Raw genomic sequence first — 26,256 nt, 5'->3', positions numbered from 1 at the left:
ACCTGATATGAAATGTTTACCAAAACCTCACAGTAAGCATCCTCCTTAATGATGGAATTATAGAAACCTTCCCATTACAATCAGAACACTTTCTATTACCACCTCCAGTCAACACTCCATGGGGGTTTTAGCCAACATTACAAGGCAAGAAACGAAAGAAAATTCTTGGGCTTCCCTGGTGGCGCAGTGGTTGAGAGTCTGCCTGCCGATGCAGGGGATGCGGGTTCGTGCCCGGTCCGGGAAGATCCCACATGCCGCGGAGCGGCTGGGCCCGTGAGCCATGGCTGCTGAGCCTGCGCGTCCGGAGCCTGTGCTCCGCAACGGGAGAGGCCACAACAGTGAGAGGCCCGCGTACCGCAAAAAAAAAAAAAAAAAAATTTGAAAACATACAAAACAACTCTCTATATAGTTCGTGGATACATACCGCAAAAAAAAAAAAAAGAAAAAAAGAAGGAAAGAAAATTCTTAAGAATCAGGAAGGAAAAAGCAAAACTCCTTACTTGAAGATGACATTACATTCTAAATAAGAAATCCAAGAGATTCTATAGACAAATTTTACAACTATCAAGAGAATTCAGAGGGAATTCCCTGGCGGTCCAGTGGTTAGGACTCCACACTTCCACTGCAGGGGGCCGGGTTCAATCCCTGGTCAGGGAACTAAGATCCCGCAAGCTATGCGGAGCAGCCAAAAAAAAAAAAGAATTCAGCAAGGCTGCTGGGTGCAAAATTAAACTATAATTATCAATAGCATTTCTATACATTAGTAACAACAAATTACAAAATAAAATGGAAAAAAATATTCCAGTCACAATAGACACAAAAACTATAAATTTCTTAGACGTAAGTCTAACAGAAGATGTCCTAGTCCTTTATGGAGAAAATGATAAAAGACCATTAAAAGAAATGTAAAAAATCTGAAGAATTGTGTTTATAAATGGGAAGCCTGAATGTTACAGTCAGTTCCCTCCCATTAATCTTACATTCAATGTAATTCTAATAAAAATTCCACTAGTTTTTTTTTGTGTGTGTTACTTGATAAGCTGATCCTAAAATGCACAGGAAATCCTAAAATGCAGAAGGCAAAGAATATCCAAAGCAGTTTTGAAGAAAATGAGGTGGGTAGGTGAGACTTGCTTACCTGCATTTAAGATTTGCTTAAGACAGCAAAGATAACAGACCAATGGAACAGTGTGTCCAGAAACAGTCACCTCATATACAGAAACTTGAGTATGTGACACATGTGATACACATCAATAGGAAAGGTTGTAAACTTCAATAAATGGTGCTGGTCAATTGGTTAACCAAAATGGGAAAAAGATAAAATCATATCCCACCTTCACTATAGACGGAAATCAATTCCAAGAGAATTAAAAAATTACATGGGATAAGCAAAACTTTAAATTGTTTAGAAGAAAATATATTTATGACCTCAGGGTAGGAAAAGATTTCTTAAGGGTAGGAAAAGATTTAAGTAATGCAACCCCCCCCAAAAAAAACCCTCGAAAACTGAAAAGGCAAATAAAATTATTCACTTTAGAATTAAAATCTTCTATTCAACAAAAACACTAAAAACAAAGTGAAAAGACAAGTCGCAAACTGGAAGAGATTCACCACACACACACCACGGACAAAGGATTAGTATCAAGAACACACCAAGAACTCCTACTACATAAGAAAAGAGCAAACAAAATTACAAATCAATACGAAAATGAGCAAAGGATAGGAGCTGGCTGGCAATTCACAGAAGACATAACACAAATGGCCAACAAACGTTTGAAAAGATGCTCAGCCTCACCAGTAATCAGGGAAATGCAGAACAAAACTGAGACACCATTTCACATCTGTCAAGTTGGCAAAAAGGAAAAGTCTGACTATGGAGCAACTCATCTTGGTGCCATGTGAGCGTTAAATAACCCAAGCACATAGGGGCGAGGTTCAGGGCTATCTGGTGAGGATGAAGGTGTATCTCTCTCAGAAACTGTAACTCGAGAATGTTAACTGCAACACCTTGTGTAATAGCACAATCTGAAACCATCTCAGTGTTAACCAAAAGGAGACTAGAAAATTAAACTGGGGTACACTTAGGCAAGGGAATACCGCACAGGAGTGAAGATGATACTTAGACAAGGGGATGCCGCACAGGAGTGAAGACGACACTTAGACAAGGGGATGCCGCACAGGAGTGAAGACGACACTTAGACAAGGGGATGCCGCACAGGAGTGAAGACGACACTTGGACAAGGGGATGCCGCACAGGAGTGAAGATGACACTTGGACAAGGGGATGCCGCACAGGAGTGAAGACGACACTTGGACAAGGGGATGCCGCACAGGAGTGAAGATGACACTTGGACAAGGGGATGCCGCACAGGAGTGAAGACGACACTTAGACAAGGGGATGCCGCACAGGAGTGAAGACGACACTTAGACAAGGGAATACCGCACAGGAGTGAAGATGACACTTAGACAAGGGGATGCCGCACAGGAGTGAAGATGATACTTAGACAAGGGGATGCCGCACAGGAGTGAAGATGACACTTAGACAAGGGGATGCCGTACAGGAGTGAAGACGACACTTAGACAAGGGGATGCCGCACAGGAGTGAAGACGACACTTGGACAAGGGGATGCCGTACAGGAGTGAAGATGATACTTAGACAAGGGGATGCCGCACAGGAGTGAAGATGACACTTAGACAAGGGGATGCCGTACAGGAGTGAAGACGACACTTAGACAAGGGGATGCCGTACAGGAGTGAAGACGACACTTAGACAAGGGGATGCCGCACAGGAGTGAAGATGACACTTAGACAAGGGGATGCCGTACAGGAGTGAAGACGACACTTAGACAAGGGGATGCCGCACAGGAGTGAAGACGACACTTGGACAAGGGGATGCCGCACAGGAGTGAAGACGACACTTAGACAAGGGGATGCCGCACAGGAGTGAAGATGATACTTAGACAAGGGGATGCCGCACAGGAGTGAAGATGACACTTAGACAAGGGGATGCCGTACAGGAGTGAAGACGACACTTAGACAAGGGGATGCCGCACAGGAGTGAAGATGACACTTAGACAAGGGGATGCCGCACAGGAGTGAAGATGATACTTAGACAAGGGGATGCCGCACAGGAGTGAAGACGACACTTAGACAAGGGGATGCCGCACAGGAGTGAAGACGACACTTGGACAAGGGGATGCCGCACAGGAGTGAAGACGACACTTAGACAAGGGGATGCCGCACAGGAGTGAAGATGATACTTAGACAAGGGGATGCCGCACAGGAGTGAAGATGACACTTAGACAAGGGGATGCCGTACAGGAGTGAAGACGACACTTAGACAAGGGGATGCCGCACAGGAGTGAAGATGACACTTAGACAAGGGGATGCCGCACAGGAGTGAAGACGACACTTAGACAAGGGGATGCCGCACAGGAGTGAAGATGACACTTAGACAAGGGGATGCCGTACAGGAGTGAAGACGACACTTAGACAAGGGGATGCCGCACAGGAGTGAAGATGACACTTAGACAAGGGGATGCCGTACAGGAGTGAAGACGACACTTAGACAAGGGGATGCCGCACAGGAGTGAAGACGACACTTGGACAAGGGGATGCCGCACAGGAGTGAAGACGACACTTAGACAAGGGGATGCCGCACAGGAGTGAAGACGACACTTAGACAAGGGGATGCCGCACAGGAGTGAAGATGACACTTAGACAAGGGGATGCCGTACAGGAGTGAAGACGACACTTAGACAAGGGGATGCCGCACAGGAGTGAAGACGACACTTAGACAAGGGGATGCCGCACAGGAGTGAAGACGACACTTAGACAAGGGGATGCCGCACAGGAGTGAAGACGACACTTAGACAAGGGGATGCCGCACAGGAGTGAAGACGACACTTGGACAAGGGGATGCCGCACAGGAGTGAAGACGACACTTAGACAAGGGGATGCCGCACAGGAGTGAAGACGACACTTAGACAAGGGGATGCCGTACAGGAGTGAAGACGACACTTAGACAAGGGGATGCCGCACAGGAGTGAAGACGACACTTGGACAAGGGGATGCCGCACAGGAGTGAAGACGACACTTAGACAAGGGGATGCCGCACAGGAGTGAAGACGACACTTAGACAAGGGGATGCCGTACAGGAGTGAAGACGACACTTAGACAAGGGGATGCCGTACAGGAGTGAAGACGACACTTAGACAAGGGGATGCCGCACAGGAGTGAAGACGACACTTAGACAAGGGGATGCCGTACAGGAGTGAAGACGACACTTAGACAAGGGGATGCCGTACAGGAGTGAAGACGACACTTAGACAAGGGGATGCCGCACAGGAGTGAAGACGACACTTAGACAAGGGGATGCCGCACAGGAGTGAAGACGACACTTAGACAAGGGGATGCCGCACAGGAGTGAAGACGACACTTAGACAAGGGGATGCCGCACAGGAGTGAAGACGACACTTAGACAAGGGGATGCCGCACAGGAGTGAAGACGACACTTAGACAAGGGGATGCCGTACAGGAGTGAAGACGACACTTAGACAAGGGGATGCCGCACAGGAGTGAAGACGACACTTAGACAAGGGGATGCCGCACAGGAGTGAAGACGACACTTAGACAAGGGGATGCCGCACAGGAGTGAAGACGACACTTGGACAAGGGGATGCCGCACAGGAGTGAAGACGACACTTGGACAAGGGGATGCCGCACAGGAGTGAAGACGACACTTGGACAAGGGGATGCCGCACAGGAGTGAAGACGACACTTGGACAAGGGGATGCCGCACAGGAGTGAAGACGACACTTAGACAAGGGGATGCCGCACAGGAGTGAAGACGACACTTAGACAAGGGGATGCCGCACAGGAGTGAAGACGACACTTAGACAAGGGGATGCCGCACAGGAGTGAAGACGACACTTAGACAAGGGGATGCCGCACAGGAGTGAAGACGACACTTAGACAAGGGGATGCCGCACAGGAGTGAAGACGACACTTAGACAAGGGGATGCCGCACAGGAGTGAAGACGACACTTAGACAAGGGGATGCCGCACAGGAGTGAAGACGACACTTAGACAAGGGGATGCCGTACAGGAGTGAAGACGACACTTAGACAAGGGGATGCCGCACAGGAGTGAAGACGACACTTAGACAAGGGGATGCCGTACAGGAGTGAAGACGACACTTAGACAAGGGGATGCCGCACAGGAGTGAAGACGACACTTAGACAAGGGGATGCCGCACAGGAGTGAAGACGACACTTAGACAAGGGGATGCCGCACAGGAGTGAAGACGACACTTAGACAAGGGGATGCCGCACAGGAGTGAAGACGACACTTGGACAAGGGGATGCCGCACAGGAGTGAAGACGACACTTAGACAAGGGGATGCCGCACAGGAGTGAAGACGACACTTAGACAAGGGGATGCCGTACAGGAGTGAAGACGACACTTAGACAAGGGGATGCCGCACAGGAGTGAAGACGACACTTAGACAAGGGGATGCCGTACAGGAGTGAAGACGACACTTGGACAAGGGGATGCCGCACAGGAGTGAAGACGACACTTGGACAAGGGGATGCCGCACAGGAGTGAAGACGACACTTGGACAAGGGGATGCCGCACAGGAGTGAAGACGACACTTAGACAAGGGGATGCCGCACAGGAGTGAAGACGACACTTGGACAAGGGGATGCCGTACAGGAGTGAAGACGACACTTAGACAAGGGGATGCCGCACAGGAGTGAAGACGACACTTAGACAAGGGGATGCCGTACAGGAGTGAAGACGACACTTAGACAAGGGGATGCCGCACAGGAGTGAAGACGACACTTAGACAAGGGGATGCCGTACAGGAGTGAAGACGACACTTGGACAAGGGGATGCCGTACAGGAGTGAAGACGACACTTAGACAAGGGGATGCCGCACAGGAGTGAAGACGACACTTGGACAAGGGGATGCCGTACAGGAGTGAAGACGACACTTAGACAAGGGGATGCCGCACAGGAGTGAAGACGACACTTGGACAAGGGGATGCCGTACAGGAGTGAAGACGACACTTAGACAAGGGGATGCCGCACAGGAGTGAAGACGACACTTGGACAAGGGGATGCCGTACAGGAGTGAAGACGACACTTAGACAAGGGGATGCCGCACAGGAGTGAAGACGACACTTAGGCAAGGGGATGCCGCACAGGAGTGAAGACGACACTTAGACAAGGGGATGCCGCACAGGAGTGAAGACGACACTTGGACAAGGGGATGCCGTACAGGAGTGAAGACGACACTTAGACAAGGGGATGCCGCACAGGAGTGAAGACGACACTTGGACAAGGGGATGCCGCACAGGAGTGAAGACGACACTTGGACAAGGGGATGCCGCACAGGAGTGAAGATGACACTTAGGCAAGGGGATGCCGCACAGGAGTGAAGACGACACTTAGACAAGGGGATGCCGCACAGGAGTGAAGACGACACTTGGACAAGGGGATGCCGTACAGCAGTTAATATGAATAAACTAGAGCAACACATATGAAGACGACTAAGCCTCAAAAGGGTAATGGTTGGTGAGAAAGTGATGCAGAATAAATGGTGGGGTAGATACTGTTATAAAACATTTGAGGGCTTCCCTGGTGGCGCAGTGGTTGAGAGTCTGCCTGCCGATGCAGGGGACGCGGGTTCGTGCCCCGGTCCGGGAAGATCCCACATGCCGCGGAGCGGCTGGGCCCGTGAGCCATGGCCGCTGAGCCTGCACGTCCGGAGCCTGTGCTCCGCAACGGGAGAGGCCACAACAGTGAGAGGCCCGCGTACCGCAAAAAACAAACAAACAAAAAAACATCTGAAAACATACAAAACAACTCTCTATATAGTTCGTGGATACATACCTATGTAGTAATAGCACAAAAATATTTGCAGGCATGATAAATGTCATTTAGGATGGGGTTATGCTGAGGAAGGAGGGAGGGAAAAGAATGGAAGAGGGTTGCATAGGAGGCAAATACTTGAAACAGCTGAAGGGTTGTTACTTGGATTTTCTCAATTACTAGTGAGGCTGAGCATCTTTTCATCCACCTACTGGCCACTTGTGTTTCTTCTCTTGGAATATTTCATGACAATCTGCACAGGCACCATCATCTGACAGCCGCAGACAATCTCAGCCGGAGTTGAGTCTCAGGATCGTGACTAGGCTCACAAGCATCTCCTGCAGCCAGGCTGGCCTGGGACTGGATGCAGTGGTGAACAGCTCGCCCGCACGGGGCTGACAGTTTTCGAGGGAAGCAGATAAAACCCAGTTAAACACACACATGACAAATCGTGCTGGTGCTATGAAGGGCACAAACCAGGCCCTGGCAGAGTGTTTTGGGTCATCTCATTTACAGAAGGTGGTCTGAGAGGGCTTCTCCGGAGGGATGGCCGCAAGCTGAGAGCTCCAGAAGACAGTCAGCCACATGGGGAGGGCTGCTGGCTACAGATGCAGAAACTCGCTACCTCTGAGCCAGCTTCCTGGGAGATGGGAACTAATGACAAGTGGTCTGGGTCCTAGGCTGTGGGACAAAGGCACAAACCCTCTGTCACAGGTTGGACCCTCACCTGGAACCTCGAGTTTGCCAGCCAGATGCTCATGAACAGAGAACGAGCTGCAGACAGAGGGTGGGGACGGGGAGTTCACCAGCCTGTCCATGTCCTCATGCAGCCGGTTCTGCAGGCCAAGAGCGGGTGCTCTGCTCTCCTGCCAGCCCCATCCTGGGGGCCCCGTGGAGAAGCAGTGGTAAGCCCCCCATCCCACCTTACCAGGGCGTTTTCAGGCACACCCAGGACCACATCGTGCAACATGGCTCCACTGCCGAAGTGCTGGGCTATGGACAGGCCGCTCAGGCAGTAGCAGGTGTGGTAGAAGTCCCGGGACCTGGAAGGATGGGGCGACTCTTAGCAGGTGTCCTCTGCTCCCCACCGGCCCCAGCACAGCCTCTGACAAGGCCACCGCACAGACAAAGAGGCCTGGGGAGCACTCACGCATCCCATCCCACCCTCCACGAACCTCGAAGCCTGGCTTCCCCCAGCAGCATTTTTCAGAGCCCCATCCTTCCGCCCTGCTTGATAGCAGGAACTGTAACCTTACAGTCAGTCCTGTCAGCTGTCTTCCGGAAAGGGCTCTCCAGGGTAGTGCTGGCTAAATTAATATAGTTTAAAAAAAAAAATCCCACAACAAAATTTCTAGGAATGGGCCAAATTCTTCCTGATAAATTGCTGGGGACTGGCCTTCAGCTGGACCAGGATGCAGAGGTAGCAGGGTGTGTGTGTGCTGGGGGAGTGGGGAGTGAGCAGCAAAGGCAACAGGACTTGACTGGTTTCCCTTTTGGCACCTAAAGGTATTGAATCTACTCGGTAATAGTCGCCTTGGTTATAATCTCTGTTTATGACACTCAGGAGTTTTAAAATCCTGTATCCTCTTCTATTTAAATCAGTTTGGTTAAATAAGAGGAGGGGCTTCCCTGGTGGCGCAGTGGTTAAGAATCTGCCTGCCAATGCAGGGGACATGGGTTTGAGCCCTGGTCCAGGAAGATCCTATATGCCGCGGAGCAACTAAGCCTGCGCGCCACATCTACTGAGCCTGTGCTCTAGAGCCTGTGAGCCACAACTACTGAGCCTGTGCTCTAGAGCCCACGAGCCACAACTACTGAGCCTGTGCTCTAGAGCCTGCGAGCCACAACTACTGAGCCTGCATGCCACAAGTACTGAGCCTGTGCTCTAGAGCCCGCGAGCCACAAGCACTGAGCCTGTGCTCTAGAGCCCACGAGCCACAACTACTGAGCCTGCGCGACACAACTACTGAGCCTGTGCTCTAGAGCCCACGAGCCACAACTACTGAGCCTGTGTGCCACAACTACTGAGCCTGTGCTCTAGAGCCCGTGAGCCACAGCTACTGAGCCCATGAGCCACAACTACTGAGCCTGTACTCTAGAGCCCGTGAGCCACAACTACTGAAGCCCACGCACCTAGAGCCTGTGCTCCGCAACAAGAGAAGCCACCACACCACAACGAAGAGTAGCCCCCTCTCCACAATTAGAGAAAGCCTGCGCGCAGCAACGAAGACCCAACGCAGCCAAAGATAAATAAATAAAATAAATAAATTTATAAAAAAATAAATAAAAATAAAAAAGAGGAAAGAAAAACTACCAACACAGCAATCTGTTTACCTAACTGGCGAGGGGGTGCAAGTAAGCTGGGTAAAAAGGAGAGCACTGGAGGGGCCAGGATGTATGGATGGCACTGGATGGGGGTGCTCCCGGCTGGGCTGCTTCCTCCCATGCCACACGCGCACTAAGCAGCAACAAGGCAAGGCCCACCCCGTCTGGCTCTGAGTAGGCCTGAGGTGCTCACCCCTCTCTCCCCGCCCCGTCCCTCCCTCCCCAGAGGCAAGGCACTCACTTGCCAGGTTTATCCAGAAGCCCCCCGGTGGGGCACTGGCAGCACATAAGAATGTACTCCTGCAGGGCCTGCTGATGAAACATCCAGCGGCTCATGCTGAGGGCAGGGTCACCTAGAGAAGACAAAGGATCAGTGTGGGCTGGAGCCTAGGAGAAGTCCAGCAAAGGATCAATGACTTCTTTGTATTTCAGGATCCATTAGGAACTGTCAGGGTTTCCCTCCAGTCTCCTTGGACTAATCTTGAAAACTACATTCTTGGGACACTCGATTTCTTCACCCAAGTCCCGAGACACGTCCCTTCTCCTGAACCTTGAAGAGTCAAAGAGCAGCAGGTCAGAGCAGCACTTGGCTTTACTTGAAGTGTCCCCTTACCCTGGATGACCACCCTAAACCACATCCCTTGCAGGCACGGACAAACTGTTTAGCTCAGCTTACCAGACTGCCCTCTGCTACTGCTCCTGACTTGGTTCACAATTCCTTTCCCTGGGCTTCTTAAGACATTTCCTCCAGTGCATCTCTGAAACTTGTTACCCAGACTCTAATTAGCCAAGAGAACTCTAATGGGGTGATAATGTCTGTTTCTTCTACTGATACTTGTCTTAGCCTGGATTCAGTCTATCTCTAAAGGGACTTCTCCAGCTAGCGTTTTGGCTCAAAAAATTTCCCAAAGAAGCATTCTAATAGCCACCCTCCTGCATCATATAATATGATAGCCCAAGCAGAAATGGACAATTCTGGTGATAATATTAAAGTACTGCCAATCAGCAGTCAGAGACTCCTGTGGACCAGTCGGTTATCAAGGGTGGAGGAGGGACAAATAATCAATAGATAGATGTGCACGGAAACATTTATGTGGGAATACACACATAGAATGTGCATTAAGTCTCTGGTTAATTTTATACTTTGATACCTGGGCTACAAAGGTAGCAGACAATCTGTAAATGACAACCGAAAGCTAATTTTTGTGTTTCTATGCATTTTTCTATACAGGTATGATAATTTTGTATCTTAGTTTTTCATTTAACTCTACAGGCATACATTTTTCTGTTCTGCTACATAATCTTCATAACCATCATTCTAAAGAGCCATACAGCATTTCATTAAGTGGACACATAAGGTAATGGCATCAATATAGGCTCTGGATCCAAACTCTCATATATATGAGCAGAGAATCTTCTGTGGTAAAAATTCATCAAAGTTTATAGCAAATGTGGTATATAAAGAGAATATGTAGGCAAAATAGTTAACTTTGGAATATTCATATACACAGAATACTATAGAAAATAATCATTTTTAATTTCTTAAATGAGAGATGGGAGGAGAGATGGGTGCAGTTGGAAAGCGATCGCCGTCTCCTGGGTTGAGCACTGGATGAGGTGCACGGTCAGCTGATGTTTGGGGGCCACGTGCAAAAACCACTCATCTTCAACACCCGAGTCCCGCCCTGCCCCTGAGATGCTCACACTAGAAGAGGCACATGGGAACTGAGCCCAAGGAAGGAGGAGCACTTTCAGGTCCCCCCTCTCATGCTCAGCCTGGCACGCAGGCTTACTGAAGGAAACGCTCACACTATTTTCATTACTTTCCTCTTGGTTCTTTCTCCACCTGTGAGCACAGTCGACTCTGTAGGAGATACATACATATATGATGGGACTTCACTCTACCTTGTTTCCAAGGTTGTTTCCAGTTCCTTGCAATCATAAAAAATGCCGCAATAAACATCTTTGTGAATCTTCTCTATGTCTAGGATTATTTTCTTCAAGTAGATTCACAGGAGTGGAATGATTCAGTTAAAGGGAATAAACATTTTTAAGGCTTTTAATAGATACTGATAAACTGCTTTAAGACTTTATATAGCTGCCAGCAAAATTTAAGATTTTCCTGTACTACTTCTAGCACTGGTTACTTTGAAAAAAAAGTTCTCAGCAATTAAAATGTTAAAAAGAAACAGTACCTGATCATTTGTTTTGCTGTGCATGCCTTTAGTTACTAATTAGGGTGAACTGTTCCCGTAACTTTTGCTTACTAGTTCTATTTCCTTTTGAGAGTGTCTGTCCTTTTGTCTTCTGAGATCCAAGAGTCAATTTTATTAATCTAGCTTTTTACTATATTTACTCTTTATCTGTATCATATGGTATACCTATTTCTCCCTTTTGGCTCTACTTTTTTGGTTATATGGGGTTTTTTTTAATTGCATAAATATAGTTTACACATATGCTGTAATCACAGTGTTGATTTTTTCCTTTGTGATCTCTTCTTTTAAGAAGCACATTTAGTGGGTACAGGGGTTTGGGCGGGCGGTGATGAAAACTCTAAAATTGATTATAGTGATGGTTGCACAACTCTGAATACACTAAAAACTACTGAACTGTACACTTTAAATGGGTAAATTGTTCAGTATGTGAATTACATCTCAACAAAGCTGTTATTTTTAAAAGCATATTTACTAAACTTTAGGGTAACTGCATTAAACATCTGTACAAAATATACCTTTACTTCATATCCTATAAGAAATAAAAGACTGTTACCTTAAGGTAAATGATAACCTATCGCTAGAACTGGAATCTGAAAAGAAAATGCTATGTTTATTATTAAAAAGATTACAGAGTGTTTCAGTTACCCCCTACACTATTGAAGTCTAAAGGCTCAAAGTTCATAAACTCGACAAGGAACTTCCTGAGATCTTGAATTTGCACATCAACACACATAATTACGGTGAGATGAAGGGAGATATGATTACAGGCTGATAACTGTGCACTGGAGTCGGCCTTTTAAATCCTTTACATCTCTCCCTTAAAATACAGGTCCCCATTATAATGTCATTTTGCATTTCAAAGGTTCCTTTTATCTGAGAAATCAAAAGTTTTTCAAACAGTAACTGACAGGTACAGCCACATGTAGCTCAATTTCACAGGTGGACAAATAAAGCCTGGGCTGCATCCCAAAGAACATAGCAACTAGTAACTATCAATCCAAACAGAAACTCACAGGCCTGCTGCTATCCTACTGCTCCACAAAAACAAACTGACTCACTAATTTAGTCAGCATTTGATATTTTAAAGATATTAATAGCAATTTGTTCTTGTACTCAAATACTGTCTTCTATATGTAAGGCAGCCACCGCATGGACTACGGAAGAGATAGGGATTGGCCTGGGTTCATGTGCTACAGCGTGCCGGTCCCATGTCATCTTTTTAGTTATCAGTATGATCATCACCATCACCTTTTAAAAATGTATTTGTTCACTTACTAAAATAAAAGTAGTAACACACATGATAAAAAAAAAAAGGAAAAAAATAGCAGCCTACAGTACAATAGGAAAAGTACATTTCTCTCCCTCCATCTCCTACCCCTCTCCCAAAGGTACCCGTTGTTAAAGGGGAGTTGTGTATACTTCCAGGAAAGCTGGGTGGATGCCAGCCTGTGTGCACACAGACAGACTGTTCTCGGTCTGGCCTGGCCTTTGACACTTTCCGTTGTGTCCTGGAGAGCTTTCCACGTGAGCCCATTGTAATGCAGCTACTGTATGAAGAGATCATAATTTATTTAACTGTTAGCCTTTTGGTGGGCAGTTGGGTTGTTTGCTATTAAAACTCCACTTCAACACACATCCTTTGCAATGTCTGTGCAGGTAAATTCCTGCCAGTGTCCTCACTGGGTTTAAATAATTTAAACTGATGTCTCCAAACTACCCTCCAAAACATGACACACCTACTTACACCCCTCTAACAGTGAAAAGTGCCTGTTTTCCCACACTTTCCCCAACACAGGGTATCAAATTTTCTAATCTCTGCTAATCTGACAGTAAAAACAAATAGGGTCCCACTGTTTTTATTTGCATTTCTTTAACTATCACCTTTTCGTCTGATTAATGGCCACCTACAGATGGCAGGGCTCTGATACCATGATAGGTGGCAATCAGGTATTATAAAGCAAGTCACTTACCCATGCTGTACTTTGTTTCCTCACCTGTAAAATGGGAATAATGATAGAACCTGTTTCTTTTTCTTTTTCTTTTTTTTTTGGCCATGCAGCTTGCAGTATGTCAGTTCCCCGACCAGGGATTGAACCTGGGCCACAGCAGTGAAACCCCGGAATCCTAACTACTAGGCCACCAGGGAATTCCCGGATAGTATTTGTTTCATAGGGCTGTTTGGAGGATCAAATGAGAAAATACATATGTAATACTCAGTTCTGCCCCTGGCTTGCGGCGAGCACGTGGTAAGTCTCAGTAGTTGTAGCAGCTGTAGTACAAGTAGCAGTGTAGTAGAATCCTCTGCCTGTTTTTCAGTTGGGTTGTTCATGTTTCTTACTGCTTGGTATGACTTTCTCAAATGAAATTAAGCTCTTCATCATTTATCCAAATATTTTCCCCACCTTGCTACTAGTTTCGTCTATAGAATTTCTCTTTTGTAAAATAACTTTTGTTGTTTTCCTTTATGTAAGAAAGATATATTATTGTAGAAAAATTAGAAAATAGAAATAAAAAAGAAAGAAAACAAACATCACCTGTCATTTCACAACCCAGATAACTTCCATTAATTTTTTGGAGTCAACTCTTCACTGAAAATGGAATTACATACATACTGCTTTGAAACCTAACTTTGATCACAGTACATTGTGAATATCGTTCTACGTCGCATCTCCTTTTGACTCTCAACGTCAGCATTTTGCCCACCACTCAAAACACTCCCGTCTTCCGGAGCCCTGCCTAGTCCAGGTCCACTGTTTGCTGAGACGTGAGCTTTGGGCCTAACATGGGCCTCCTTCCAGGCAGTGAAAAAAGCTGGAAGCACCAAGATTCACAGGCAACTAACTTTTCCCACAGGCAGAGCTTTGAATGTGACGAGTCCTCCAGAACTTGCACTATGATAAACAAAATGTGAACCAGGGCCCCCCTGAAGACTTTGGCAGGTAGCCCTCCTGTTACGCTCTCACTAGATTTTCCTGGCAGCTGCAGAATGACTGCATCTTAATCCTGCCAGGGACAGGTTTGTGAAAGGCTGAGGGTGTGACCCAGAGGCTTGACCTCACCAGTTCCAAATAAAGAGATCACTAAAACCCCAAGTTATTTCTGTTTTGAAACGCCGGACTCTCGGGGGACTTCTGACTTCCCTACTATAGTGTTCAGCCAGAGACCATGCAGGTTCCAGAGTCAGGGGACGTATCTCAGCTGAGACATATCTTAGCACCCTGAAACTGAAAGCCCGGGGGCTCCAGGCCAAGGATTCTCAGGACAGACCGCGACGGGGAGGATAGAGCGACGGGGAGACAGGACAGAGGCTCTGCTGACTTCAATTCGGTACCCAAAGTGGCCACAACTTAAACGAAATTAAGAAATGAAAGAAAGGGGCTCAGAAAAAGACAGCCAAACAAGAAGAAAACGTGTGTGGGGCAGGGCGGGGGATGGGGGCAGTAGAAAAGAATCTCATCTTCTACATTTGAGCAATGAATAACCCAACTACTAAGTCCAAAGAAAAGCTTCCCTCTGGGCCAAGGGATCTCATTCCAAGACCAGATCTGCGCCCAGCAGGGCCTCCAGACCTCCCCTCTCCCACTGGTTTCCTCAAGACACCCTGTTCTCACATAAAATAAATGAAAAAGATGATTCCGGAGGCAGCCAGTGTCGAGAGGTAAAGGGAAGGCTCCCACAGGTTTGCTCTCTCTCTCACTGCTTGGATCTGCACTCCCACCTGAGGCTCCATAGAGATGAACCCAGGTCTCTCCGCTCCAGTGGTGCGGGGCAGGGGGGACACACCCGCATCCAGGATTCTTCAATGAATCTAAAATACAACACTTCTAATGGTGGCAACCACGCAGACAGCCAGGCATGGTGGGTCTTTGCTCCAGGGTTTCTGGTTCTCTGCCCGCTTACGCAACTGCCTTTCTGTCACTGCTGTGACCACGTGCATAGTGTGGGTTTTCAGTTCTGACGTGACACACAGAGAGTTCTGCTCCAGAAACTGCAGCTTCACGTGGAGTTGAGGTGGTGGTCACCGTGGCGCCAGGCACCTGCCTCCCCCTAGCCACAGCCAGAGTGAAACAGCAGTGGCTCCTAAACCAATGGGACGGAATCCTAGCCTGAGGCGGGAAGGTCCACACTGGGCACCTCAAAATCCAGGACAGACAGCCTATTTCAACCCTCTAACAGAGCGCCCTGGCCTCCGACTCGGTCAGCAGCTGAGGGGAGTCACCCAATCCTGCGTACAGCCCCTGGGCTCACCTTGGGCGTGCAGTGCACGGTGGAGCAGAGGCAGGAGCCCCGCCTGCCAGAAGGAGTAGCAGCCGTCCACCAGCTTGTTGCAGCGGCCCTGAAATCCACCTTCAAACCGCATCTGCCGGCTTGTCACCCATTGCTGAGCGTGAGACAGAGAAGGGAGAGGCAGCTGTAGGTTAAAAGAGACCCGAAATCCAGCAAGCCCAGATCCCCAGAGGCCAATCTGGGAGGGAGGGGTCCCATCTCTTGGCTTCCTGGCACCCGAGTTCTGGTGCTTTGGCCTTGGACTTCCTCACCCTCACTGCCACAGACTACAGTGCAACATCTAGTCTAACCCTCTTGAGGCGATCAGCATGAATCTCCGCTCAGAGCCTAACAGACAACTAACCACCTTTTCCCGTGTTCCAAGTGGGTTCTGGTGCTGAGAGAACAAGTGCGCCAAATTGGCCTGAAAGGAAACCTGCAAGCATCTCTTTTTTTTTTTTTTTTTTTTTTTTTTTGCGGTACACGGGCCTCTAACTGTCGTGGTCTCTCCCGTTGCGGAGCACAGGCTCCGGACGCGCAGGCCCAGCGGCCATGGCTCACGGGTCCAGCCGCTCCGCGGCACGTGGGATCCACCCGGACCGGGGCACAAACCCGTGTCCCCTGCATCGGCAGGCGGACTCTCAACCACTGCGCCACCAGGGAAGCCCAAACATCTCTTAATAAATAAGGTGTAACTAGGAAGTTTAAGGCCAGACCACCAGTGGCTCATTTCTATTCACCTTCCCTGCTCGGGGAAGTTTATTAAAAGCAGATAAATGGAATTTTGTGCTACAAGTCATCAGCTGATCTCAAACTACTCTTGACTTTTACTTGGCACCTGAGGAAATTCATCCAAGATTTCTTAGCATGGCCCTTGTCCCTCGCAGGACTGGGGGCAGAAGCCGTTAGCCCTGGTGAACGAGGATGGCTCTGTGTGGTCTAGCCTCTCTGCTATCCCAGGAGAAACTGGCTGGCTGACAGAAGAAAAGAGTTTACTTTGAACCTGTAAGATGGCTCTTGGTGTCACACATGATGCATACTTATCTCCAAGTTTTCTAAACACACTCTGCTATGAATATGGAGATAGTGAAGGGTTTGGCCTCGAGGAATGAGTAGAACCAACTAGCCGAGCAGATAATATCTCCACTTCCCTCCCAGCCCCCCAAGGCAGTTCCAGCCACCTGCCAGCGACTCACGGAGCAGCCTCACCAAACTGAAAGGTACAGAGTACGGTATTTCCCCTGTACCTACGTTCTTACTAGACTGAGCTCCTGAAAGGAGTCACTAAGGACCCTCTTCAGAAGGAGTCCAGCCCTCCTTTAATTAATAATTGTAGACTTTAGATTATATCCCTGTTCAAAGTAACACCCACCCATAGAGAGTCACAATCCAAAATTCTTAAAAAGACACAGAAAAACTGCACTGCAGATGCAGGCACTAACGTATCCCCAGTCAGTCTTAAATGAACCAGCGCTTTAGGATCGATGCCATTCAATGAAAGCAGGCGAAGCATTACTCAAGAAAACAGGCACTACAGTAGGGAGTCCATTCTTCACTTTTACTTACCCCACAGATGAAGTGTTTCTAACCTAATTATTTTTTTCCAGTGCCTAAGTCCATGGATTTATGCTGTTTCCCTTGCCTATATGAATTCATAAAATCCTTCAAGTATGGGTCCTAGTGCTCCCAGAGCAAACAGAGGGGAGGGAGTAGTTTGGATAAGAAGGTCGCACCTACTATGTACCAGGCTGTTTATACCTGTTCTCTCCTTTGACCTTCAAAGAACTGTTACTTCTACCTTACAGAGGAAAAAAATTGAAGTTAAAGGAGATTAGACCATTTTCCCAAGGTCATATGGCTGTGAAGTGGCACAGACAGGGTTCAAATCCAGAACACTGTTACTGTAACTGAGGCATGTGCTTATTCCTTATCTCTGCCTTGGAAATGGAGCTTTTATGTTTCACGCCTTGTTGGTGATCAGTTTTCAAAATGTCTGATAAACTCGAAGTCTGCGCACAAAGTTGGCCATTTTGGCATAAACCTTCAAGGCTGTAAGAACCTTCAGGAAGAGTATGCTATAGGAGGCTTCCTAAAGGTGAGGACAAAATGCTGCTGGTCATATCTTATAGAGTATAATAGAAACTGTCTTGGAAGCTCAAGATGGGTCTCACAATGGTTCCTATGATGGGAACCTGACATCTGAACTTGGGGAGAGGAGATGAGTATCAGTTGCACCTGGTTTGCTTTGAGGTCATGGTGAGGGAATAAATGCTTCCCCAAAGATAGCTCCTTCGTGGCTCTGTGTGTGTGTGTGTTTATGTACTAGGCCTCCAATGATAGTTTAGCTATAATCTAACAAGTCCCTGAAGCTGACTGTGCTCTGAGTTCATGCTGAATATTGGGCAGGAGCTTGGAGCTGAGATGGAAATGCCTGGGCCACCTGCTCTGTGCATGACCCGGCTGTGCCTATAGCTCGTGTCAAGGTGGTTACTAAACGTCCACATAGTGCAGCAGGTAATAAAAGCTCAGCTTCAAAATGCCTCAAAACTCTTCTCATAATTTCTTCTCCCAGGAGAATCTTTCCAAGGCACATGATAACCTCTAATTTTAAGAGGCTGAAGCTATACTTCTCTTTGAAGTAGGAGGAAGGTACTCTGGCCCATACCAGATGTCTGAGGGAGTCAAGAAGCCTCTGGAATTGGCCTAACACATTGTACAGAAAGTTCAGAGCAGGAAGATGGAAAGGCAGGAAGAAGGGAACTGAAACTGGGCACAGATGTTCACCCCTTGCACTTTCTTGGTACAGTGCTGAGCACTCCAACAACTGCGTCTGAAGCTTCGTTACAGGACTGTTAGTTCACAGCTCCAGGCAGGAACTGTTAGCCCTTCCCACAGCCAACCGTCCCTTAAGCCGGCATGCCTGAGCAGTCACATCTCAGGGGCCTGGGGCCTGAGAGGAAGACGGATCACCAAGTACTTACTAATAAGCTCTTCAAGTTCAAGAAGCGTTCCTTCTTGAGGATGACCAGTGCGGCCAGGCCACAGAAAGTATAGCCACCGTGGGCTTCCATCCCTGGCACCCCACCAATTCCACCTTCCCAATTCTGACACCTGGAAGGAGATTGAGAAAAGCAGACTGAGTGTCAACCAATGAGCACAAGTGCAGGACCACCCTGGATGGCAAAGGATGAGTTTGCTTAGTTTAATGCAACTATACGCAATAGCTGTAACTATATTCAATATCTTGTAATAAACTATAATGGAAAAGAATATGAAGAAGAATATATATATAAAACTGAACCACTTTGTTGTACACCAGAAACTAACACAACATTATAAATCAACTATACTTCATTAAAAAAATGAACAACATTGCAACTATGAATGGAAAGATGCTAATTAACTTTTAGAAATGCCTTTTCCTCAAAAAAAAAGAAGAAAGGAAACTCAGACATAGTCTACTAATGTAACAAACATAGTACCTCAAATCACTACTTTTTGGAAAAAGTTATAAAATCATACGTATAGTGTGATAACCGTCAGGTTAAAATAAAATTGAAAAATAACTGCTAATTCTGGTTATCTTTCAGTACAGGTCTATTGCTGATATTTTTCCTCTTTATTTTTCTGTATTTTCAAAAAGTTTCTATAGTGAAAATACATACCTTTATAACCATTCAAAGTAAACTTATTTTTTTTAATTACAATTTCCTACATTTTCAAATTACTTTATTATCATAGTAATTATTTGGGATTAGACTATATATTTAAGAGTGTATTTTCTAGTCATAAAAACATGAGTAATCTTTGGCTCAGCAATATAGGGTCATTTCTAGGAATGAATCTTATAAAGTAAGAAATGTGTTCAAAAGTCAGATTGTAAGAATGTTTACTGTATTCCCATTTATAACAGTGAAATATCAGAAACAACTCAGAAGCTCAACAGTAAGGGACTCGTTATATAAATTATGGTATATCCGTATAACAGAATACTACAGTCATTTAAAATAATGCTACAGAAGTATACTTAAAAATGTTCCAAATACATTACATGAAAAAGTTATAAAATGATAATACACTGCATGATTTTTCTGGAATTCTGGAAACATATACAGCAAATAAGCGGTTAGTGGTGGGTTACAAGCAGTTAGATTTTCTTTTTGCTTGTTTATAATAAACATGTTTTATCTGTGAAATAAGAGATTTTCTTTTCAGTATATTTTCATATAATATAGAACTTTACTTCCAATGATCTACAGGTATGTAGAGTCACACTCCCTACAGGTGTGTCTGCCTCACAAATCCTGACAGGTGCACAGGTGGATGCGCACTTAATCCAACTTCCGGGTAGAAGAGAAAGGAACCTGTAACACCTCCTGTCTTCCAGGTACCTCTCGTTAAAGGAGAGGCCTTGGGAACTCAGAGGCCCTTTTCAGAGAGGCCCAAGATCCCGGGAGATCACAGCAGAGTGCAGAGTCAAGAGCTGGCTACCATCCCCTGAACAGATTCTTCAGCATCCTCTATCCCCTAACCCCACCACCACCCAAAGACACACAATCCAAGTTTTCTTTCCAGTGCATTTGGCTTCATGGCACACAGGAACAGCTCAAGTTTGAAAGGTCTGATGAGTGAAGAACATGCAAAGGACCTCTGAATTTTTTTTTTCTTAACTTACCTTTAAAAATGTTTTTTGAGTTAAAAAAAAAATAAAACAGTATAAAAGAATAAACAATAAAAAGTTACAACTCCTGCTGAGCCTGGCCTCCTAGTTCCTCTCACCAGCTGAGTTTCTATGTCTCAGTCCCTCTTTCTCTCCACACATACACGCATGCACACACACACACAATATACATTTATTTACATATTCCACTTGCCATCCCTGTTTTTACATGCATGAGAGAAATTTAGTAAAATTCTTTGGGAGTATCTTCTAGTTAAATATAACTGATTGAACACAAGAGTCCAGTAAAATGAAAGTAAAGGAATTTTAAAAAAGGATAAACCCACAAGGGTAAAGAGAATAGGAGAGGATATGAATACAGACAGGAGATAACAAAATTGTGAAAGCTGGAAAAGGAGAGAGGTAAGACGTAACTGACTTAACAGAACCGACAAACCTACACCAGCCCTGGGAGGAAAGGAGGGAAGAAGAAATAGAAAGCAAGGTGATATGTTCCGATGACAAGCCGGGGGACACAAAGTACCCCTAAAGTGGGATGAGTTTGAACCAAGTTTTCTGGTGGTAAATTTATAAGATAATCAGCTATACCTCCAGGTACCCAGCAGAAGATGGGAGGTTTCAGGGGCTGAATGAAGAGGAACTGAATTCCAGGATTTCCAGCACAGCTGAGAGCAGGTGGAGGCGCTGTACTGAGCAGGGGGATTAAGTGAGTCTAAGATCTGAGCACAAGCACCCTCAACCCCTTTCCCTGTTAGTATTTCACACAGCTGGCCGCTAACTTCATACCCCAACCAGGAATCTGGAAGATTCTTCTCTAGGGAAATGGATAAGCCCAAGGGAAAAACCCTACAGATATTGATATATGAGAATTCCCCCATGAATGGCTGCATCCCAGCCCACCGTGGCACACACAGTATTTTTAGCACCTGACACTTAAATATGAACACCAGACATTTGAGCAAAGTCTCTTACGTGAAAGAGACTTTTATGTAAAACATGAAACAAAAATAAGACAAATAAACAAAAATAAATTGGAGGAAATAATGTAGGGAGCAGAAGTAAACTTTAAGTTATTTCTTTAGATAAAATATTATATACAAAATAAAAACACTGCAAGGACAAATATCCCTGAAACAAGAACAGGAGAGAATATAAAAAGGAAGTATTCTTTATAAATGGAGATTAAAAGTTAAAATAGAACTGCAGAAATAAAAACTCAACAGAGGGATTAGAAGATAAAAGGTAAGGGAATCTCTTAGAAAGCACAATAAGAAAGATGAAGAGATGAAAGATAGGCAAAAAATTTTTGAAAAATTAGAAGACCAATTCCACTTATTGGATGTTATAAAAAGAGCAAACAAAGAAAATGGAGGGGAAGAAGTTATCAAAGAAATAATAAAGTTTCTTGGAAGTAAAGCACATGCAATTCTAGATTGAAGATAACTGCTGGGTGACCAGCACAATGAATGCAAAAAGAAATCCATATCATGGTTCATCATCATGAATTTTTCAAACAGCAAGAATAAGAGAAACAAAACAAAAACAACAATGGATTGGGAATACAGTAGATTGGGAGGCAGTAAAGCACAGTGGTTACCCTAACAGGTTTTGGTCACTTAATTTCTTTGTATTTTAGCTTAATGTCATATTCAATATCCCATCATTTGCTATATATAGGGAAACTATGACATGGAGAAGTTAAACAGTTTATCCAAGGCACAAAGCTAATAAATGACAAAACTGGGCTTCAAACCCAGGCAGTCAGAATTTCACATCTAGTTAAGTGCCTAACAAACCAGTCCTGCAAATAACTATATACTATGGACAAAACAACTTCCTGAGGGCTCAGCAAACTGAAAAAAGCTGGGGATTTGAAAGTTGGAGCAGTCAGTCCCTCCCCTCCCCCACCCTATTTTTTTTCTTCCTGATTTGCCCTGAGGATGGCTACAGTCACCTAACAGTGGCAGCAGCAGGTCAGGGGAAGGCAGCTGAAGCTAACAGAAGGCCCACCATGTTTCTGGCAAGAAGAACCAGGCTGACAGTAATTGAGGAGGAATCCCAGAAAGAGGAGAGCCAGAGAAGGAAAACCCAAATTCCATGTTTAAACTTTGCTTAAAATTTTACCTGACCCTGAATCACACGTGCATTGGGCAAACTGAAAGCAGCTTCTGACCAAGAACTGATCCAAGACCTGAGCCCCTGCCCACTGCAGGTGTGTCTAACCAAGTTGACTGCCTGCTAAAGGAAAAATACCAACACTCTTTAAAGCAATCTAACAGAATCCAATCTCTGCAGTATAACATCACAATGTCCAGGGTACAGTCCAAATATTACTTGACATAGACACTCAGGCAAGTGAGACATGTCAACTCCAAGACAGCCAGATGTTGAAATGACCAGGCAAGAATTTTAAAGTAGATATTATAATTTTATATTTACCTCAGTGAAGTGAAGAAAAATACCCTTGTAATGAATGAAAAGATGGGAAATCTCAACTGAGAAAAACAGAAAGTATAAAAAAGAACCAAACCCAGGTAGTCCAGATCAAAAGGCTATACACTCTCAATCTTTAAACTATCGCTCTCTTACTATTGAGTATTACATAACCAAATCCTCAGTAAATGCTGGTTACCATTATTATCAGCCTTTCTAACAATGACACTGGTAGCCAGAAGATAATGGAGGAATGCTTAAAGATTCTGAAGGAATACAATTGATCCAGTTTCCAATTTAGAAGTCTCTAACCAAATAAACTATAAATCAAGTGGGAGACTAGAATAAAAATACATGCAAAATCTTTAAAATGTACCGCCGAAGTTCTCTTATTGGGGATCTGTTGGAATACGATATGTGATTCATTAAAATGAGTGAGTAAACCAGGAAAAAGGAGGATGGGGCTTTAACAAAGCAGAGAAGTGAAGTGAATTTCCTGCTGAAAGGAAGCTGCTGGATGCCTGCTGTGCAGCAAGCTGAGGGCAATCTGTCCAGTCTGAAGCAGGAGGGCAGAGGCCCCAGGAGGGATAACTCAAAATGCACGTGCACACGCACATACACACACACACACACACACACACACACACACACACACAAAAGAGAACTGATACATTACCTGAAGTGTTTAACTGTATTGAGAATAATTTTATAGCTCTGGCAGAAAATTCGGGAATTAAGAGGTAATAATTAATTCCAGGAAAGTAAAAGTTATACAAAAAAGTAAATATGGGGCTTCCCTGGTGGCGCAGTGGTTGAGAGTCCGCCTGCCGATGCAGGGGACACGGATTCGTGCCCTGGTCCGGGAAGATCCCACATGCCGCGGAGCGACTGGGCCCGTGAGCCATGGCCGCTGAGCCTGCGCGTCCGGAGCCTGTGCTCCTCAACGGGAGAGGCCACAACAGTGAGAGGCCCACATACCGCCAAAAAAAAAAAAAAAAGTAAATATGATCATAGTATCTCATTTGGTTTAGCTGAAAATTGTATTTTCATAGTAGTAAGTACTGCTTTGATAAAAATTAAAATGTAAAAAAATAAAATACAGCTTGGATACAATTCCTCAATAATATATATAAATCTACTATACCTTTTCTTAAAATTATGAAATAATTTGAAGGATCCACAAAAGTATAGCAAATAATTTATAGAACATACATGTACCTAACACCTAGCTTTGATTTAGCCATATGCATTTCAGGTTTTTTTATTTTAAACAAACAATTACAGATACAACTGAAGTCTCCTGAGTAGAAGTACAGACCTCCCTTAATCTCATTTTCTTTACTTTCTCCCCCGAAGTAAGCACCATCCTGAATTTGGTGTTTATCCTTCCCAGCATGTTTTTATATTACTACATGTGATTCTTCCCATAAACAGTATAGAATTGTTTTGCATGTTTTCAAATTTTAAGCAAATGTGATCTGCATGTTTTCTTTAACATCCTTTTTTTTCCTCAACAGTGTTTTTGAGATTCACCCGTATTGATACGTGTAGCTCTAGTTCATTCATTTTAATTGCTATATTATATTTCAATATGACTACACCACAACTCACTTATCCATCTTGTGCTTGTGAACATTTAATCTGTTTCCAGCGTTTTACTATTATAAACAAGTCCTATGTTTGTCTCTCTCATGCATGGGGTGTGAGTTTCTGGAGAAGTGGAATTTTGGGGTCATCAGCAAGGGTATCTTTGAGATATTTCCAAATTGCTCTCCAAACTGGTTGAACTCCATTTAGACTCTGACCAATACTGTTTATGCAAGGTTTTGATCCTTGCCAATCACATTAAAGAAAGTTTGGAAAAAAAGAAAACTTTTAAAGTATTTTTGAAATGCACAATCCTTCAACCCAGACATCTCTTGTAATTTTATATTCCCTTCTCTGGTCCTTCTGCACTTTATTTTTCAGAAGTCTTGACCGCCTGCTGTCTAAGAGGCAGGACAAATCCCAGCTTCTCTCACCTTGCGATCCATTCAGCAGTGCCCTCAAACAGGGCTGGAGTGATGATGTTGGTCAGAGAAGCTACTGACGCGGCACAGTATGCACTTCTGGAAGGACAGAAATAGAGGGGGAAGTGTTAAGCTTTAAGGAGGAGCTTGAACAAGGCTCACTGAACTTTTTGGACGGACTGCTCTCTGCCTCGTAGGCTGTAATCACTGCCTGGCCTCACTCCAAGCCCATGGTCAGTCCTCCTGGGTCTCCAACCAGGAGCTCTGACATTCTATTTCAATAGAGTTGCTCATGGCACAGCCTCAGTGAAAGAACATGACATTCTATTCTCCCTACCTCCACATGGTCAAATCTACACCAGATGAAATAACAGCCATAACAATTCCTGTCGACAGTGAATTCAGCTCTTCTTTCAAAGACCTACAACAGCTCCCAAAACTCCATGCTGTCATTCAGGTATTTCTGACATGCTCATTCAGTTGTCAGTACTGTTTTTAGGTCCAGGACTTGTCTGTTTACGGCATGGACAAGTTAAAGGTTAACTGTATCTTTTCCAAACAGACACAACTCCAAAGCAGGCCGCCAGACCACACTGGCTGCTTAGACCAGGCAAGAGGGACTGAAAGGTATGAGCCCACTCAGATCCATTCCTTAGGCTTCTAGAGCAAGAAAAGGGTTTTGATTTCAAGCATCCCACCAGTACACACACACACACACACACTCTTTAAAGGGAAAAGAAAGAACATGTCTTTTTCTTTTCCCCCCCATGTTATCCTACATGATTTGGAATAATTCTTGCCATTCCATTCTGCCAGCCCTAATTCTTCTCAGGACACCTTTTATTTCAGCTGATCCCTCTATTATGGAACACGTCTACAAACTGTCTTTTCTTCCCTTCCAGGGTCTTTTCAAACATCCGACATCTCAGCTCTGTTTTATGTTGAAGACAAAACCAGTTTGTTCTAATTCTGTTTACAGATCCTTTTCCTAAGGGCTCCTAAGGAATATAAAAGGGAGGAGAGAGAAGGGTCCAGCTTCCGTATTGTTCAGTATGGACATAACACTAAGCCAAGTGTACTGGGGCTTTCCAGTGAGCCACAGGCATTATTCTCCTCCCAGCATTTTTATCAGCCTGCTCACGCCGGCCAAAGGCACAGCAGAGGCTGAGTTATACCAGCAGGCATCAGAAGCATAAAGAATCCTTTCTGCCAAATGTTACTATCTACCATAAGCTAAATTCAAAAGCCTGACCTAACTGCTCTCAGGTCTCAAGCCTCTCAAAGGGCTTCAAAGGTATTTGCTCTTGAATCTGAACATAACCTCTGAGGTAGGGAGGCGGCGAACACAGGGCGGTCGCCTCATAAATGGAAGAACTGAGACCTGCTGCCAGATCTCATACTGAGACCGGGAGCGAACAAAACACACCTTTTTCGAGCATCTTCTTCCTCTC

At 45.3% G+C, this 26,256-nt stretch overlaps 1 protein-coding gene across 4 annotated transcripts in view; it reads right to left on the bottom strand.

Annotated features, from left to right (window-relative positions):
• Positions 1-26,256, bottom strand: part of FNTB (farnesyltransferase, CAAX box, subunit beta) — an 88,980-nt gene that overhangs the window by 3,318 nt on the left and 59,406 nt on the right. The window contains exons 7-12 of one of the 4 annotated variants that reach the window (XR_002644090.2): positions 24,818-24,904; positions 18,664-18,793; positions 15,665-15,797; positions 9,442-9,553; positions 7,804-7,918; positions 7,088-7,270 (exon numbers count right to left, since the gene is read on the bottom strand). Coding sequence is in view for 3 of the 4 variants with exons in the window: in XM_022570346.3 (XP_022426054.1) it covers positions 7,166-7,270; positions 7,804-7,918; positions 9,442-9,553; positions 15,665-15,797; positions 18,664-18,793; positions 24,818-24,904 (682 nt within the window). In the remaining variant the exon portion in view is untranslated. Of the gene's footprint in view, positions 1-6,084; positions 7,271-7,803; positions 7,919-9,441; positions 12,964-15,664; positions 15,798-18,663; positions 18,794-24,817; positions 24,905-26,256 lie in introns of those variants that run through there. The other 3 variants (XM_022570346.3, XM_022570344.3, XM_022570349.3) reach the window with 3 other exon arrangements.

This window comes from Delphinapterus leucas, chromosome 2 (assembly GCF_059928025.1).
Source record: "Delphinapterus leucas isolate spDelLeu-1000000601 "Yukka" chromosome 2, BTC_Dleu_Yukka2, whole genome shotgun sequence".
In the NCBI taxonomy this organism is placed as follows: Eukaryota; Metazoa; Chordata; class Mammalia; order Artiodactyla; family Monodontidae; genus Delphinapterus; species Delphinapterus leucas.
This window is presented reverse-complemented; position numbering and strand designations above follow the sequence as displayed.